The sequence below is a fragment of the Bactrocera dorsalis genome, chromosome 5 (genome assembly GCF_023373825.1).
Source record: "Bactrocera dorsalis isolate Fly_Bdor chromosome 5, ASM2337382v1, whole genome shotgun sequence".
In the NCBI taxonomy this organism is placed as follows: domain Eukaryota; kingdom Metazoa; phylum Arthropoda; class Insecta; order Diptera; family Tephritidae; genus Bactrocera; species Bactrocera dorsalis.
The window spans coordinates 10778402-10796381 of NC_064307.1; the positions used below are offsets into that span (position 1 = coordinate 10778402).

General features: G+C 35.3%; 1 protein-coding gene across 2 annotated transcripts in view; it reads left to right on the forward strand.

The window, feature by feature from the left end:
* The window catches only part of LOC105231413 (neural/ectodermal development factor IMP-L2), a 36107-nt gene that overhangs the window by 17654 nt on the left and 473 nt on the right, over window positions 1-17980 (forward strand). Inside the window, exons 1-3 of one of the 2 annotated variants that reach the window (XM_011212701.4) lie at window positions 11118-12215; window positions 16591-16884; window positions 17028-17522. In XM_011212701.4, the coding sequence (XP_011211003.1) occupies window positions 16594-16884; window positions 17028-17522 (786 nt within the window). In that variant the 5' untranslated portion in view covers window positions 11118-12215; window positions 16591-16593. Of the gene's footprint in view, window positions 1-11117; window positions 12216-16590; window positions 16885-17027; window positions 17523-17980 lie in introns of those variants that run through there. The other variant, XM_011212700.3, reaches the window with a different exon arrangement.

Genomic DNA, 17980 nt, shown 5'->3' on the forward strand with positions numbered 1-17980 from the left:
GTGGTTTTGTGCCAAATCGGCGAGAAGACCGGTTGTCGTTTGCAATCTTTTTGGTAATCCAAAAGAAATGCTAATATGAAATAGAGAAAATTTTAACGAATACATTAAGAGTAGAATGACCCTGAGCATTTATTGTGAAATTACATTTTTTTATAAATTGGTATAAGTGGGTACATATGATATATATGCACTATTGTATGAGTATATACATATATACAAATATGTATATATATATATATACAAATATGTATATATACATATATATAAGAATTTCATGTAAATAATTTTAGTAATTTTATAATAATATTTAATTTTTTGCTGTTGAGGAAACATTAGTTTTTCGAATATTGTGCACTAGATTAAGGGGTTACATGGGTTATCTCGAGCAAAAAACAGTATTTTTTCACCAAACTTTTTCTTTTATAAAAAATAAAAAAAATTTATTAGAATTCTTTATTGTTACAAACATACACTATTAACAAAGAAATTCCGGAATTTTTTTTGCAAAATAGTTGAAATCGAAAAAAAATCCTCCGTCCAAGTCTTTAACAACTGTATCTCAAAGATCATGAATTTCGGTTCAGTAGTTCTCGAGAAATCTAAAGACGGCGCACTTAGCCTAGTTAGCCTCAAGCTGACAAGTTCTCAAAGCTGTAACTCCGAAATTATTACTCGAATCAACTCTAAGAATTAGGACAATATTCTAGAGAGAATTTAATAAGACAATAAAAAATCGATTCTTTGAAACACGTAAACCCATGTAACCCCTTAATAACTTGGCTTTCGTAAGCTTCAAACCATATCAGCTGGAAGCCCAATATAGATCAGTGGGCTGGTAAAAAATATATAAAACGATAAATTTTTATTTAAAATACTTGACATCATTACTGAATTTTGAAAATAAGGTTCTGTCACATCGAAAAGGATAGCCACTGATTAGGAATGTTCTCTAGACAAAGCTTGAATCGAATCTGTAGTTTTCTATCAAACTATCATAAATATATTTCATTCAGGTTGTGACGAAAAGTATAATCTCGTGAGTAGCTTTTTTCTTTCAAATAGGTCTTTGAGCATATTCCGTTTGATATATAGAAGCATATTTCTCAATGATTAAATAAATATTCTGAATAAATCAGGTCTCAAATTCAATTCGAGTAAATGCAATTTTCTAACAAAAATTCTATCAAAAATATAAAATAAAGTTGAAACCATAAAAATTGAACTAAACTAGCGCAAAATTAACGCTAAAAGTTTTAATGGCAGCTAGTAAATTATCTCAGAACCGCCGCTTAATTGCTTGCTCTTGCATATTAATTGCTGATACTTGTAATATTTAACAGAACATGACAGCTGTTGCAATTTACACAAAGTTTGCACAAATTACTGGCACTTGCCAATAAATGCATTAGTTAAGTTATAAACGTAAGCTAGTAATCAAATCGGCATACTTACTTACACATCAGGCATTAACTTACATATTTACATATAAGTAATGAGACAATTAATCTTGGGTTAGTGGTTAATAGCTTTATTTCAATAGTAATTGAATACAGTCACGTACAAAGTTTCCGCTTGTAAAAGTTTTTAATACACACACATATATACATATGTATTTATATATAAAAGAATATTCATACAAATCTATATAGCATATTTCTACATACAATATTAATTGCTTGCCACACTGATTTCACAATATTTTATAATAGCCGTGCAATGATTTGTGCAAGAGATACAATGTTAGCAATCATTTATCTTTCACTGCATTTGTTGCTAGCTATCATACACACATACTAACATATATACCATACATATGTATATGATGTATGTAGCGCATACTTGCTACCATAATTTCTAATAAAATAAATTCACCGAGATTCGTTTGCCTTTCTTGTAGTTAATTGCGATTCGTTTAATGTGAAATTTCCTCATTTTTTTGTCCTTGATATTTTGACATTTCTACAATTTCATTTGTTAACTAAACGAATGGCAAGTCGCAGAGATTTATAGAAATTAATATATATACAAACGCTATAGTATACATTTCAGTTAGATAATATATAAGTATATACTTTATGATATACATACATATAGACAGCCATTAAATATTGCATGCTCAGACATCATAGTGCCATATGAGGAAATAAGTGTCGGTAGCTGTCAAAGCGATTATTTCACAGATAGATTTAAGCTCTACTAGAATATAAAATGTCCGCTGGAAAGCTACAATAAGGCTATGATGATCTGTTATCGGTTCCTGAAAAAGGCTGTGTCATTAAATCGACCAAAGCCCAGAAAATCCAGTTCATACATTCAAAGTACTTTAATTAGGCAAATATAAAAAAAATTAGTAAATATAAATGTCAGTAAGAAAAAGAACAACAGTTTGACATTTGAACTTATTTGACATTTGAACTCGTTTGACGTTTGAAATCAAATGGAAAATATGAAGTCATCTGTTCGACTGCTACCATTTGGTATTGAGTGTAGGAGAAGAAGAAAAGAACGGTCAGAAGATATTCGCTAGCAAGAAAAAGTATTAGCTTTGGGAACACCGAAGCTATAATACCCTTCACAGATATATTTCTTATAGCATATAAAGCGCATAAAAAATTTTTATCTTGATTTTGCTCGGTCAGTTTGTGTGGCAGCTATACGTCAATGTCCCATCTGCAGATTATGACGGGAGGTTCTAACGCCTACTTTGGCAATAAGATGTGCCGAATTTCCTTAGATTATGTTGTCATATAAACAATTTTTTCCGTATATGACAGCTTTATCCCATAGTACTCCGAGAGCGCAGATTCTGACAAATGAACATCGGTTAGTGAAGAAGGGTTATGTGCAAACTTTTAGGTCGATATCTTAAAAACTGAGGAACCAGTGCGAGTTTATGTAGACGGACGGTCGGACAGACGGACGAACATTGGTACAATGACTCAGCTTGTGAAGCTGATCATTCCCATATAAACTTTGTGGGTCCAACGATTCCTTCGAGATGTTAAAAATATCATGGCAAGCTTTATAAAGATTGTTCAGGTTTTTATATCTCTACCTGATTTCATAATTCCATCTGAGACTTTTATTACGGAAGTTCCCAACAATCTACATATACGTACATAACTACAACTGCCAGTTCTAGGATATTTCCATTCATACTAACATACATACAAACAAGCGTAGCAGCGTTCATATAGTGTAAACATGCAGCTCTGCATCTGGCCTATGAACCAATACAGATTGGAGTACTCTCACACAGTTCAACCTCTGCACATTTATCTTTCGTTTGTAATCTACAATTGTTTTCTGTGTTCTTAATTTTTTGCTTTTGCACTACAAATGCTTTGTATTTGCCGACACTTAGGCCGTATCCACCTCATTCACAGCCAGTCCGACCGGCAGCAATAATTCTTATTAAATTATTTGCAAAAACTTGAAAACTAGAAGAGAATAATACTTTGTCACGCTGCCAGACAGCGCGGACAACTCTTGTATATTGTAGATTCACACGACTTCAGCGATATATCACTTGTTAGCGTTTCAGTGTATTATGTGTACTTGTGGCGGTACATTGTCTTGGCAGGTATCCACCATACATACATACTCATATAGCCTAGTATATGTTGAACTGCGGCAGCTGCTACTTATCCACTATTTACTGCTGTGCCGACGCCTAGTTTGCCACAGATCGATTCTCAAGTGATCAGATCAGTGCGCGGCTCAGTGTAGAATAGTTATCTTGGCAACAGACTTGTCTGAGCTGTTTGCACTTCTACTGCCGTCCGGTAGTTCCACCTGCCTCCCCCATTCATTCACTTTCCCAGCTGTCACTGCCAGTGCCAATGTAATTGAGGCGAGCTAAGTTGCCTGAAAGCTGTCGCGTGTTCGAAAACTGTATAGTCATGTTAGTTGTATTGCAATTCATCAGTGTCGACAATAATGGGTGTTCCGGAAGTTGAAAATTTGTTTTGGTTTCAAAAAACAAAGAATACTTGCAAAAGTACATAGGTGAAACAGAGAGTGTGATGTCTTCGAGGTGAAGCTTGATTATGCATGATACAATCCTCGATCTTGCTTTGGAGCTTACTCAAATATTTTCTCTAAGTTCGGTGTATTTTATGATGGCTGTGTAGGTCGCCTTCTCTTTGTTATTTTAGACCACTTTTAATACTTCTATGGACTTTAGGTACAAAGGATTGAAAGAGAAGTGGCAGAGATCACTTAAGTATATGCTCGAAACATAACTACAATTATGGCATTTCTGCCTCAACTTTGGTAGCTTTGTAGAAAGAATTTGTTTGCCAATCGCCTTTGCTCACCCATTATCAGCAAGTGTCCGTACATTCACTAGTGTACTAAGCATGTATGAATGCGACTATATCTGTGCAGAATATGTTCGCTTAGCGACATGAGAATAAATTGCTTCATGCTGCCACTGTGTCTGCCACGTTCGCCTGACGTAAAGCGTCTTTATACAGTCCGGTGCTTTTCATGCCAATTGCTACGGATTGCGGACGGCTAGCGGGGCGGCAATAGCGATGTCGGTTTAAGTGTTTCGTTTCTGTTGGTGAGGCCCACCGTGAGGTTTCTGCGGTTTTTTGTACGTGCTGCAAACACACGATTACCGAATGAGGTTTGCACATGAGGACATGTATGTATGTATAGCAGTTTCCTCTGCTGCATTAAATCATGCACTTACATTTCTACCCATATACATATGTTTGTATGTATGTGGCTTAAAACATTTCCATTTCATTTAATTTGTATAACGTGCAAAAGATCATCAGATACATACATACATATGTACATGTATCTATATGTATATACATACTGTATATATATGATTTTTTTGAGATCAAAGCACTAGCGATCCGCACCCAGCCGGAACGCTAATAGTCGACCGGCACAGACAAACTGGCAACTATCATTCAAACTGAATTAAACTGATATTAATGAAAGAGAAAAAGTGTGCAAAAAAGTAGCACGCTTCCTCTGAATGAGCTAAGCCGCTTAACTATACATATACTATAATACACTAATGACTACATACATATGTATATGTATGTATATATTATACATATGTGGTCCCATGCATGTTCTGCTGCATTTGTCTATCCGCCGACCACTGTGTAATTAAAGAAATCTTCCAGCACCGCAACTGTGATACTCACCGCTCACCAGCTGTCTGTCAATGCGGCTAGCCGTTCGTGTAGTGCAACAGTTAGTCAGTGAGGCAGTGGAGTGTAGGATTGCATACACGCCAAGCTGTCTAGGCTGGATGCGGCAAAAAGTAAATGCAAGTGCAATTTCCTTCATTCATTTACATATATATTCACATCCATACATACAAACATATATACAGTCATGTGCACATTCGTACATATGTACATATGCGTGTTTCTGCACGTACGCCAGCCGTTGCACATTGAATGCAAAGTTTTACAAGTGATAAATGTGATAATTATGTAAATTATATATACCCAATGAGATTAATTGACAGTCACCGAACGGCGGAAGGCCTGATTTATCTATTAAGTATAAAATGTTAGGGCAGCGTATTGATAAAATGCAATAAATCTTCAACTGGTTTCTACATATTAATTAATAGATGATTCTAGGATACGAGTATATTGGCCTAAGGCCTCAGTTGGTTGGACTATATAGCGAATTGATGCAATTTTTCTCGTTGGCTGATGGTTCGAGGGCAACTAAAGCGATTTATTACACCGATTTGCTTATAAATGTCAGTAAGAAAAAGAACAACAGTTTGACATTTGAACTTATTTGACATTTGAACTCATTTGACGTTTGAAATCAAATGGAAAATATGAAGTCATCTGTTCGACTGCTACCATTTGGTATTGAGTGCAGGAGAAGAAGAAAAGAACGGTCAGAAGATATTCGCTAGCAAGAAAAAGTATTAGCTTTAGGAACACCGAAGCTATAATACCCTTCACAGATATATTTCTTATAGCATATAAAGGGCATAAAAAATCTTTATCTTGATTTTGCTCGGTCAGTTTGTATGGCAGCTATATATATGTCAATGTCCCATCTGCAGACTATGACGGGAGGTTGTAACGCCTACTTTGGCAATAAGATGTGCCGAATTTCCTTAAATTATATTGTCATATAAACAATTTTTTCCGTATATGACAGCTTTATCCCATATTATTCCGAGAGCGCAGATTCTGACAAATAAACATCGCTTAGTGAAGAAGGGTTATGTGCAGACTTTTAGGTCGATATCTCAAAACCTGAAGAACCAGTGCGAGTTTATGCAGACGGACGGTCGGACAGACGAACGAACATTGGTACAATGACTCAGCTTGTGAAGCTGATCATCCCCATATAAACTTTGTGGGTCCAACGATTCCTTCGAGATGTTAAAAATTTCATGGCAAGCTTCATATAGATTGTTCAGGTTTTTATATCTCTACCTGATTTCATAATTCCATCTGAGACTTTTATTACGGAAGTTCCTAACAATCTACATATACGTACATAACTACAACTGCCAGTTCTAGAATATTTCCATTCATACTTACGTACATACAAACATGCTTAGCAGCGTTCATATAGTGTAATCATGCAGCTCTGCATCTGGCCTATGAACCAATACAGATTGGAATACACTCACACAGTTCAACCTCTGCACATTTATCTTTCGTTTGTAATCTACAATTGTTTTCTGTGTTCTTAATTTTTTGCTTTTGCACTACAAATGCTTTGTATTTGCCGACACTTAGGCCGTATCCACCTCATTCACAGCCAGTCCGACCGGCAGCAATAATTCTTATTAAATTATTTGCAAAAACTTGAAAACTAGAAGAGAATAATACTTTGTCACGCTGCCAGACAGCGCGGACAACTCTTGTATATTGTAGATTCACACGACTTCAGCGATATATCACTTGTTAGCGTTTCAGTGTATTATGTGTACTTGTGGCGGTACATTGTCTTGGCAGGTATCCACCATACATACGTATAGCCTAGAATATGTTGAACTGCGGCAGCTGCTACTTATCCACTATTTGCTGCTGTGCCGACGCCTAGTTTGCCACAGATCGATTCTCAAGTGATCAGATCAGTGCGCGGCTCAGTGTAGAATAGTTATCTTGGCAACAGACTTGTCTGAGCTGTTTGCACTTCTACTGCCGTCCGGTAGTTCCACCTGCCTCCCCCATTCATTCACTTTCCCAGCTGTCACTGCCAGTGCCAATGTAATTGAGGCGAGCTAAGTTGCCTGAAAGCTGTCGCGTGTTCGAAAACTGTATAGTCATGTTAGTTGTATTGCAATTCATCAGTGTCGACAATAATGGGTGTTCCGGAAGTTGAAAATTTGTTTTGGTTTCAAAAAACAAAGAATACTTGCAAAAGTACATAGGTGAAACAGAGAGTGTGATGTCTTCGAGGCGAAGCTTGATCATGCATGGTACGATCCTCGATCTTGCTTTGGAGCTTGCTCAAATATTTTCTCTAAGTTCGGTGTATTTTATGATAGCTGTGTAGTTCGCCTTCTCTTTGTTATTTTAGACGACTTTTAGTACTTCTATGGACTTTAGGTACAAAGGATTGAAAGAAATAACTACAATTATGGCATTTCTGCCTCAAATTTGGTAGCTTTGTGGATTTGGCGTAGATGAAGTTTTGGCTAAAGCTCGAAATTGTAGAAAAAATGTATTTGCCAGTCGCCTTTGCTCACCCATTATCAGCAAGTGTTCGTACATTCACTAGTGTACTAAGCATGTATGAATGCGACTATATCTGTGCGGAATATGTTCGCTTAGCGACATGAGAATAAATTGCTTCATGCTGCCACTGTGTCTGCCACGTTCGCCTGACGTAAAGCGTCTTTATACAGTCCGGTGCTTTTCATGCCAATTGCTACGGTTGGCGGACGGCTAGCGGGGCGGCAACAGCGATGTCGGTTTAAGTGTTCCGTTTCTGTTGGTGAGGCCCACCGTGAGGTTTCTGCGGTTTTTTGTACGTGCTGCAAACACACGATTACCGAATGAGGTTTGCACATGAGGATATGTATGTATACAACAGTTTCCTCTGCTGCATTAAATCATGCACTTACGCTTCTACACATATACATATGTTTGTATGTATGTGGCTTAAAACATTTCCATTTCATTTAATTTGTATAACGTGCAAAAGATCATCAGATACATACATACATATGTACATGTATCTATATGTACACATATGCATACTGTATATATATGATTTTTTTGAGATCAAAGCACTAGCGATCCGCACCCAGCCGGAACGCTAATAGTCGACCGGCACAGACAAACTGGCAACTATCATTCAAACTGAATTAAACTGATATTAATGAAAGAGAAAAAGTGTGCAAAAAAGTAGCACGCTTCCTCTGAATGAGCTAAGCCGCTTAACTATACATACTCGTATACTATAATACACTAATGACTACATACATATATGTATATATTATATGTGGTCCCATGCATGTTCTGCTGCATTTGTCTATCCGCCGACCACTGTGTAATTAAAGAAATCTTCCAGCACCGCAACTGTGATACTCACCGCTCACCAGCTGTCTGTCAATGCGGCTAGCCGTTCGTGTAGTGCAACAGTTAGTCAGTGAGGCAGTGGAGTGTAGGATTGCATACACGCCAAGCTGTCTAGGCTGGATGCGGCAAAAAGTAAATGCAAGTGCAATTTCCTTCATTCATTTACATATATATTTACATATGTGCATACATACAAACATATATACAGTCATGTGCACATTCGTACATATGTATATAGGCGTGTTTCTGCACGTACGCCAGCCGTTGCACATTGAATGCAAAGTTGTACAAGTGATAAATGTGATAATTACGTAAATTATATATACCCAATGAGATTAATTGACAGTCACCGAACGGCGGAAGGCCTGATTTATCTATTAAGTATAAAATGTTAGGGCAGCGTATTGATAAAATGCAATAAATCTTCAACTGGTTTCTACATATTAATTAATAGATGATTCTAGGATACGAGTATATTGGCCTAAGGCCTTAGTTGCTTAGACAATAATAGCGAATTGATGCAATTTTTCTCGTTGGCTGATGGTTCGAGGGCAACTAAAGCGATTTATTACACCGATTTGCTTCGAGAAAGTGTGCTGTTTAATTATTGTCATGAGTTGAAAACGAAATTGCAGCGGTTCAGAAAAGCAATGATTCTGCAGAGAAAAGGGTCTGAAATATTCTTCAAACTTACTTATACACAAATGAATTATAAACTGGTATGAAAATGTTTAGAAATATCAGCTGAATCCACTTGGGCAATATTTGGTCAGTGGCGTAACGAACGCGCATTGTGCAGAAAAGAAGCTGCTGGGTTTAATGCGGAGTCTGCTTACTCTCTTTTGGTGAGAACTCTTTGCATATTTGAACATTTTACACTTTTTTCTTACTTAGTTCTATATTATATTAAGTATCTTAGGCTACTAGACGGAAATCACCGAGAAAAACTTTGGATGAGCTCATAAAAACAAAAAGAAAACCGTATTTCGTCTGCACCGATGCTACTTGTATAATATGCTTCGCAGGTGCATTTCTTCTAGCAAAGAAGGGTATAAGGAGATCTTGAATTTAATCGATCAGTGGATCATTGAATATTCTCGATGATTTGACAATCTTGCAATAAGTCATGCTAAGTTTTGTCATGATTATTTAGTCAAATAAAAGAGTTTTCCATACAAGGACTTGATTTTGAACGACCAGTTGTAAGACGGTTATATCCTATAGTGATGAAATGGCGGTAGTTTAGACAAATAGGCAACTTCTTTGGGGGGAAAAAAATTGTGCGAAATTTCCGTTAGATATCTCAAGTATGTATTTAATTTGAACTCAATTCAATAGAAACTACCGATTTAATATCGAGGTTGTCATTTTGAAAACAAAAAGTCAAAAAACAAAACAAAAATAAAACAAAAGATTATAAAAAAAGTAGGTGTAGCTTTGGAAACGCTTAATCGCCTCTGTATACACTAATACAAATATACCATAAGTAATTAGATATATCTACGTCGGAAGACACGCATCTGCCGTTGCGATCGCAAACTCAACAACGAATTGGATAGAAGAGGCTTCATCCAGCGTCACTCACCATGACCGATTTCTTGAAGAGGTTGGACCACTGTCAACTGGTGAGGGCCAAACAGCCAACCAACTGACACTAACCACAACTACTTCTATTTTATTTAATTTGAGCAATGCTTTATCAGATTTATCAGCGCCTTGGAGGTGTGCGTAAGCTCCAAAAATTTACAGAAGTATTTGTGCTCATGTGTGTGCTTCGACGTGTCTGTATGTATGCAGCATAGCAGAGCTCAATGCTACCGCCACGATCTCTTGGCGCTTCATCATTTCTATGCACGAGTCAATTTATATTTAGCGTTGCCAATCAGTTATTTTTTATTTCAAGAAGTGGTGGTATATTTTATGCTGGAAGGAAATATGTATGCTAACAATCTTGTAAGAGGTTTTGCTTGGCATGATATTTCTAAAGATCTGTGCTAAGAAAATCAGGTGAGATCTATAATATAATATATAAGGAGATAACATACTTGTAGACGTTATGAGCCCTCAAATAGCAGTCGTATTTTAGTTTGCATATTTGACAAAATCGTTTAACTTTTCGTGCTGTGTGCCTCTCCTACCACCAACTTTTGCTCAGTACTATCGATTATTAAGTCTCTGAGATTTTTTAAACCGACAAAACGTTTGCTTTGTACCATCACGCATTGTATCTCGAAAATGTACCTACTGGCAGCACAGCGCCCGTTTATATACAGGTTAGACAACTAGTCATACAGTGTGGATCTACTGCGATGGTGAGACCGACGTTCCAACAATCCAACGATCAGACCGACATGCCCACAATGTGCGCCGTCACGCCAAACACACGAAGTCCAATTCAAACCAAAGCAAACCAAAAGCCACAAACTCAACAGCCGAGCGTAGTAAGCCAATCACGATCGAGTGAGAGTACGAAGAGAACGACGAGCGACGCAAACGGCTGACTGCGCTGCACTGCCGCTGCCACCGTCAGATAGGCAAACGTGAGAACAGCAACTCTATAAAATGCAGCGAAGGTAGAAAATTCAATCAGTTCTGTTACAGTTTTCAGCTGTAAAACATAACTTGTTAGAAAATTGTGAATTTCACAACGTGTCCAAGCTTCCGCTCCAACTGCAATAAATTCTTTAGAACACTATATTGTACAACAATTGTAAACGGAAATCTCGTGTGATCGTGACTATTTAAATTTCGATGTTTGTTTAATTGTCGGGATTGTTTGAAAGCAAAGCGTTACAAGAACAAAAACAAAACGGTGCGAACGTAATCTGTGTAATGTCCACTTTTTACTGTTCGAAGTTTATCCATCGTGTCGTATATCGCGTGACTAAGTGTCAACAACAACAACAAAAGTATCAAGTACTCTTAAAAAGGCTATAAGAATTTGCATTCAGCATAAAGAGACTTCTCAAAAAGCATTAAGAAAAAAATACAACAAATATAAAATACAACAACAAAAGAACTTTTACCTAAAAGCAGAGCGTTAATTCCAACGAATGTCATATAAATTGCCATTACTGCAAACGCCGCATATCAGTGTCGAGTTAATCACCAAGCATCAGTCTAAGGCGCTAATCCAGTAAAGCACACACACGCACACACACGCGCCAACAAATTGAATTATTTCGAAATTTTGTGAAAAAGCGACATAACGAGTCCCAACAGCGATACCAGAGCGTGCATAGGAACGGCAGCAAAATCTCGTTAACAGTGCGAAGATACTTTGCCAAAACGGAGTCCATACGAGGACCTATGTCATCACAAAGCTATCTATTGTTATTACTGAAAATCAATTCAAATCTTCAAACGAGGACTCAACATAATCTAGAGGTGATAAATTCATTCATAACATAACACGAGCACAGTTGATTTGCGAGTTTCACAACGTCAAGAAAGCGAACCTACAAATTAGCTGCTGCCCGCCTGCCAAATATAAAGAAAGAGATAAATAATTAGTGAGTGAGAAAACTCAATTTCGGTGTAATCCAAGAAAGAAAAAAACGTATCCTGTACGTGTAATCACGACGACTACAACGACAACAACGAAAAGTTATCCTAGAAGAGAAACTTTTGTTTACCGCAATCATTCATAACCGAAGGAAAAAGAAGAAAATCAATGTGAGTATTTTTTGGTGGCAGAGAAAATGGTTAATTTTGGAGTGTTTAAGCATAGCATTTGAAATGTTGAAGAAGGTGTTTTGAAGGTTTTTAAAAAAAAGTTTATATAGCTAGCTTTAAATGAAAGAATTGAGTGTTATATGTAAATATTTTTTTTTTTAATTATGAAGAATTAAGCTCTTTACAGCTATTTTGAATAAAAGCGGTAGATAATTGAGTTCCTTATATATATTTTATTTATTTAAAATAATTGGAAAATTTTGATATATTGAATTTCAAAGCGTTTTTGAGTGAATTTTTTGGTCTGGTGGTAGCAAGGTCACTGATCTTGCGAGCTTTTTTATTTTTAAAATTTTAATTTTTTGGGAGAGTTTTTATTTTGCAATTATTTTGGCGTTTTTACTGAATTTTTTATTTATTTAAAATTAAAGTTAATTAATTTAATATTTTTTTCTAATTTTTTTTTGAGTCAGTTTTTAATTTTTATATACTTTTTTTTATAATTTTTAATACGCTTCATATACGTATTACTTTTTATTTGTCTCCTTATTCATAAAATTGTTTGCAAAGCTGGCAAAAATATGCTTTAATCATATAAGCTTAGCTAAAATAATATTTTTAGAAGGTTTTTCCCCCACACTTCTTTATTTCTCACATATATTTTGCATACGTCATATCAAAATAAAAATGTTTTAATTTTCTGATGCAACATTTGTCATATATTTGCTCAAACAAAAGCAAGAAAGAATGAATAAATGGCAAAAACCTCAACTTGACACTCTAGTCAAGCATACATACATATGTACATATAAGTATGTATGATATGAGTTGAGTAGACAGTCGTCGAGTTAACCAACCAGACAGCGATTAAGTGAAGAGCGTTTAAGTGCCTACGGCGAGTGTGCGATCACCTTAAGTGTAGGCAAAAGCTTAATAGAGCACAATTAATGTGAAGTAGGCATACTACATACATACATACATTTGTATTTAATGGTAGCTATGCAGTAGCACATACATACTTGTACTGTCGCGATCATTTACATCAGACGCTCCAATTATACACACAGCAAAAAAAAAGAAACGGAAAAATCGAAAAGCTAAGAGTGCCACTTGGCCAGACACTACAATATGAATATACATATGTATACATATGTATGTTTGTGCATTTTTTACACTGTCACTATATCTAAAAATAATCGAGCGCAACTCTTGCTGCCGTTGAATGAAAAAATTTACGTCACCAATTTAATTTTATGCACGCAGAAATTGTATGCGGCGGCAATTGGTGAATACCTTGGCCAAGAAAATAGACGTTGTCTATAGCTAAAAATTCACACTAGACTTGAGCATTGAAGAAAGTGATTATTGAATGCTCTGAGTTGTATATTCATTCATTAATTAAATAAATTTCGAAAAGATGTGAAAAAAGGAAACGATGCCGCATGATCTTTAGTGAAATCATTGAAATCGAACAGATTATACCTAAATGTTTTAATTTATTACTTAATTTAATTCCATTAATTATTAACTCGGCTATAACCGCGTGGCGCTGTCTACGCCAGTAAAAAAGAAGAATTTAATTCCATAGCGCTTGCGTACATATTTCTTAGCCAAATTGTTCCACAATCAGTGATCTAGCTTGTGAATGGTGAAATGTTTTAAGAACAATCCATTGTTAATAATTTATGAATCAAATAATTTTACTGTTTTTAAAAAAAGGTTAACGAAAGTTTACTTTTCTTTAGCAATTCTATGAAATTTTAAAAATTTCAGCCTTGAAAGACTAAATCCCTTCCCAACAGCAATGATGAAATTTCGTACATTTTTGTTACGAGAAGTCTCAGAAAATTAAAGAATAATATACGATACATCTTTGTATTTTTTATAAATTTTATTCCAATGAAAACATTATAAAATCCGACAGCACTTGCTATTATATATTCCAAAGTCCACATTGCCTTCAATTATTCATACGAATTTCTACAAAATTCCGAAATTTATGCGAAAGTCTTTTATTAGCTTATACTCATACATACATACATATACTCAGCAAACAATTTCATCACACATTATTTATATAATAAACTTACTAATCCATTTTAAGCTACTTAGCTGCCGAGCACTAAATGCCACCTACTTAGAAATTCACATTTCATTGAAAAAAAATTTGCGTATCATTCTAGTAAGATCGCTCTTACTGACCCATTTAAAGCAAGAAACACAAAGAAACAACAGCAACATATCAGCATTAAGCAATTAAAGCTAACATAAATGTCGTATAGTCATTAAAAAAAATATTACGTGTCCACCGTAATAAGGGGCTTAACATAAATTTACGGATCTATTAGAGCATAATAAAAATAAATATTAAAACTCTTTTACGAGCGTTTAATAGCGCGCATTAAATGCTGCGCGGATTGTGTGCGATCAGAAAAAGCTTGTCATACATAAGTATGTATAACAAATAACCACGAGACCTATAGTTGTGGACCCACTAGGAAAAATTACACGCTTTTGGCAAAATCTAGTTAATTCTGGAATTGGCAAGTTTCAGTTAGTTTCGTAAGCCAAATAAAGTTGTACAGTTGATTACGAGGCAAGAAAGTGTGTGAATATATTACCGAAGAAACCTTATAAATGCTATGCCTACTTGATTATGCGAGTTGCGCGTTCGATTCGTCATTATTTAAATTTTGTTGATATCAAGGCATCTGTTGTAGCTATTAAAATTATATTTTGTTATATCATTGAGTGCAAACCAAAGTAATAATTATTAAATTTGGCACTTGGTTTGTTAAATAATAAAGATTTTTTATCAAAAAAAAAAATATAATTTAATAAAAAAAAGCTATATGATTTTTGAAAATTTAATCCACAAAGTTAGAAATTTCCTGCTAGGCCACACATGCTAAATATATGTGAAAAATATGTCATAAAAATTGTGATTAATTCGCACATTCAAATTCGTTTGTGTGCTTTAACAATTATAATTCTTGTATTTATTACTTTTTAACGAGAATGTCTGTATATACACATGTATACATACTATATTTCGCATACTATGCCATTTTTGTTCAGCCATGCAATATTGGGAAGCCCACGAAAGGAAAGGCAAAGCTAACGTGGCACAGCCATGACTCATGGCTCATGACATGATTTCCATAATATTATTACTTTTTTACTTTCTTTTTATTCAATTTATTTCTTTTTATTTATTTTTTATTGCTGTTCCGATTTGTGTTGAGTTGTTTGAAGCGCTCGGCGGGTCATTTAAGCGTTTGCTCGTCTTACCTAATTAGCATGACAATTAGTGTGATGCTACCACCGGTACGACGAGCACCTTGAACACGCTGAGTTGGCTTCTGGATAGAAGCAATTAATCGGTAAAATACATGACAGCGCTGTCGGCGAATGTATAATAAATTATATATATATATGTATATTTAAATAGCTACAACTATACATATATACCTCTAATATATATAGTATACTTAAAATGAGAAAAAAAAAAAATAGGATCGGTTGCTTTATAAAAGTGTTCGGCCTATCTGCGAACTTTCTAGTGCGCGCAGTGACGGTCAGTAGGTAACAAGTGTCTACCAATCACCTTTCCTTTGTTTGACGTTTATTCATTTAATTAAACTAAATTTATTTCGCTCATACAATAAGCGATAAGCGAGGATCATATGGAATTTGATTTTTCGATAACCTCAGTTTGTGTTTGTGTATGTGTCCTATGCACTGAACGATTCTATATGCGCGTGGCTACTAGCCACCAAAGAAGCGCTAGAAGAGGCTATACCCCTACAAATATACATACTATGTTATATTCAAATATAATATATACATACGCACGCTGTCGACTGCCCACTTCGCAAAATCTGTGTAGTGACAGTTGGCGCTGCGCGACTTCACAAAATTTTCTTTGGAATGTCACGTAGGCACGATAGTAGATTTTTTAAAATGATAAAATAAAACAAAATGAGACAAAAAATTTAAAATATTTGCAGTAGTAAGTAGCAGTGATCTTCGTTGGCTTTTGAGCAATTTACGTAGTGTATTTAAATTTATTAGTGTCTTGAGCTTGTGAATTGCCGCGACTCCTTGGCACTCATTTATGCCAAGCATATCGCTGAAGTGCGAGTACGTTTCAATAAATTTAAAAATTATATTAATTTTTTTTGAAAGCTTAATTGCATTTTCGTTATCTATCGCACTTGCGCGGCTCAGTGATACAATTTCCTGAGGTTGATTGACCTATTTATGCTGCGTAGCTTTATTGTCGCATATAAATATTTTTTGTGATTTGATTTTTAAATTTCACATTTCGACAATTAATCTTAATCTGTTATCTTTGCTTGCATTTCATTCACAGAAAATGAATATAAACATATTATTAATAGCACAGCTTGTGCTTTTTGCCGCCTGCATACAGGGCAGAGCTATTGAAGAGGTCGACAATTCGATTGAGAATACCGGTGAAGGTGACGGTGAAGGACAAACGGAGAAACAGCGTTCACCCTTCGAGCATGACTGGATTAAATTCGCTAAGAAACCACCAACCAAACTGCTGCAATCGCTCGGTCAGCCAGTTGAAATTGCCTGCGAAGTGATGGGTTCACAAGTACCCACCATACAGTGGGTTGTGGGACATTTGCCGTTGTCTGAGGTGAGTTACAAAGCAATAAGAAAAAATATAATTGAAACAACCAAAATGTATATATTTTTTTCTTTTAACAAATCTTGCCACTTTTAAATAACTCAACTAATTTCGCTTTATCTCTTCCTCTCTTTCTCCTTTCTAACCAACAGATCGATAGCGTTGAATCCAATGTTATTTCCGAATCATCACCGAGCGCCATCGTGCGTGTACGATCTGTACATGTCATCGATCATATGTTGAGTGAGGCACGCACCTACACATGTGTCGGTCGCACCGGTGGCAAGACCATTTACAGCTCCACAATTGTCTACCCACAAGCGGACATGAAGGAGCTGGTGCAAGTGCGCGACAAACCATTCCCTGGTCCACAGAAACCACGCATTGTCTACCACGAAAAACTCCATTTGGACTTGGTCGACTCGAATATTGTATTGCCATGCAAGGTGCATGCTCGTCCACGTGCCGAAGTCTTCTGGATGAATGGCGAAGGCAAATTAATTGAACCAAATCATCGTTTCAAAATTTTGCCCTCCGGTGATTTGCTACTCTCGAATATCAAGTGGGAAGATATGGGCGCCTACAGGTGTATAGCACGCAATGCTATGGGCAAGGATTCTGCGGATACATTTGTCTATCCAGTACTTGTAAGTAGCTAATTAATGTGTATACTGTTTAATAGCATACCAAAAGAAAAAAAATTTGAAAAAAAATTGAAGTTTTAGAAAAAACATTTCAGAAAAAAAATTTGAAAAAAAATTAAAAAAAAAAAATTTAGTAAAAAAAAATTCGAAAAAAATTTTAGTAAAAAAAAATTGGAAAAAAAATTATGTAAATTTAAAATATTATTTCTTATTATTAGTTTTGTCACTTTTGCACCTCAAAATTAGTTTTAAAGGACTTTAAAATTATAATAATTTTTTTTATTTTTCATAAAATACATAAATTTCATATAATTTTATTACTTTCAATATAATTTTCAAAGAAAAAATAGGATATTCAAACAAAAAAGTCACATTTTATTTCATCTTTATTTCTCATTTTTAATTTCCAATATAATTAAAAAAAAATACTAAAATATTCATACCAAAAAAAATTCACATTT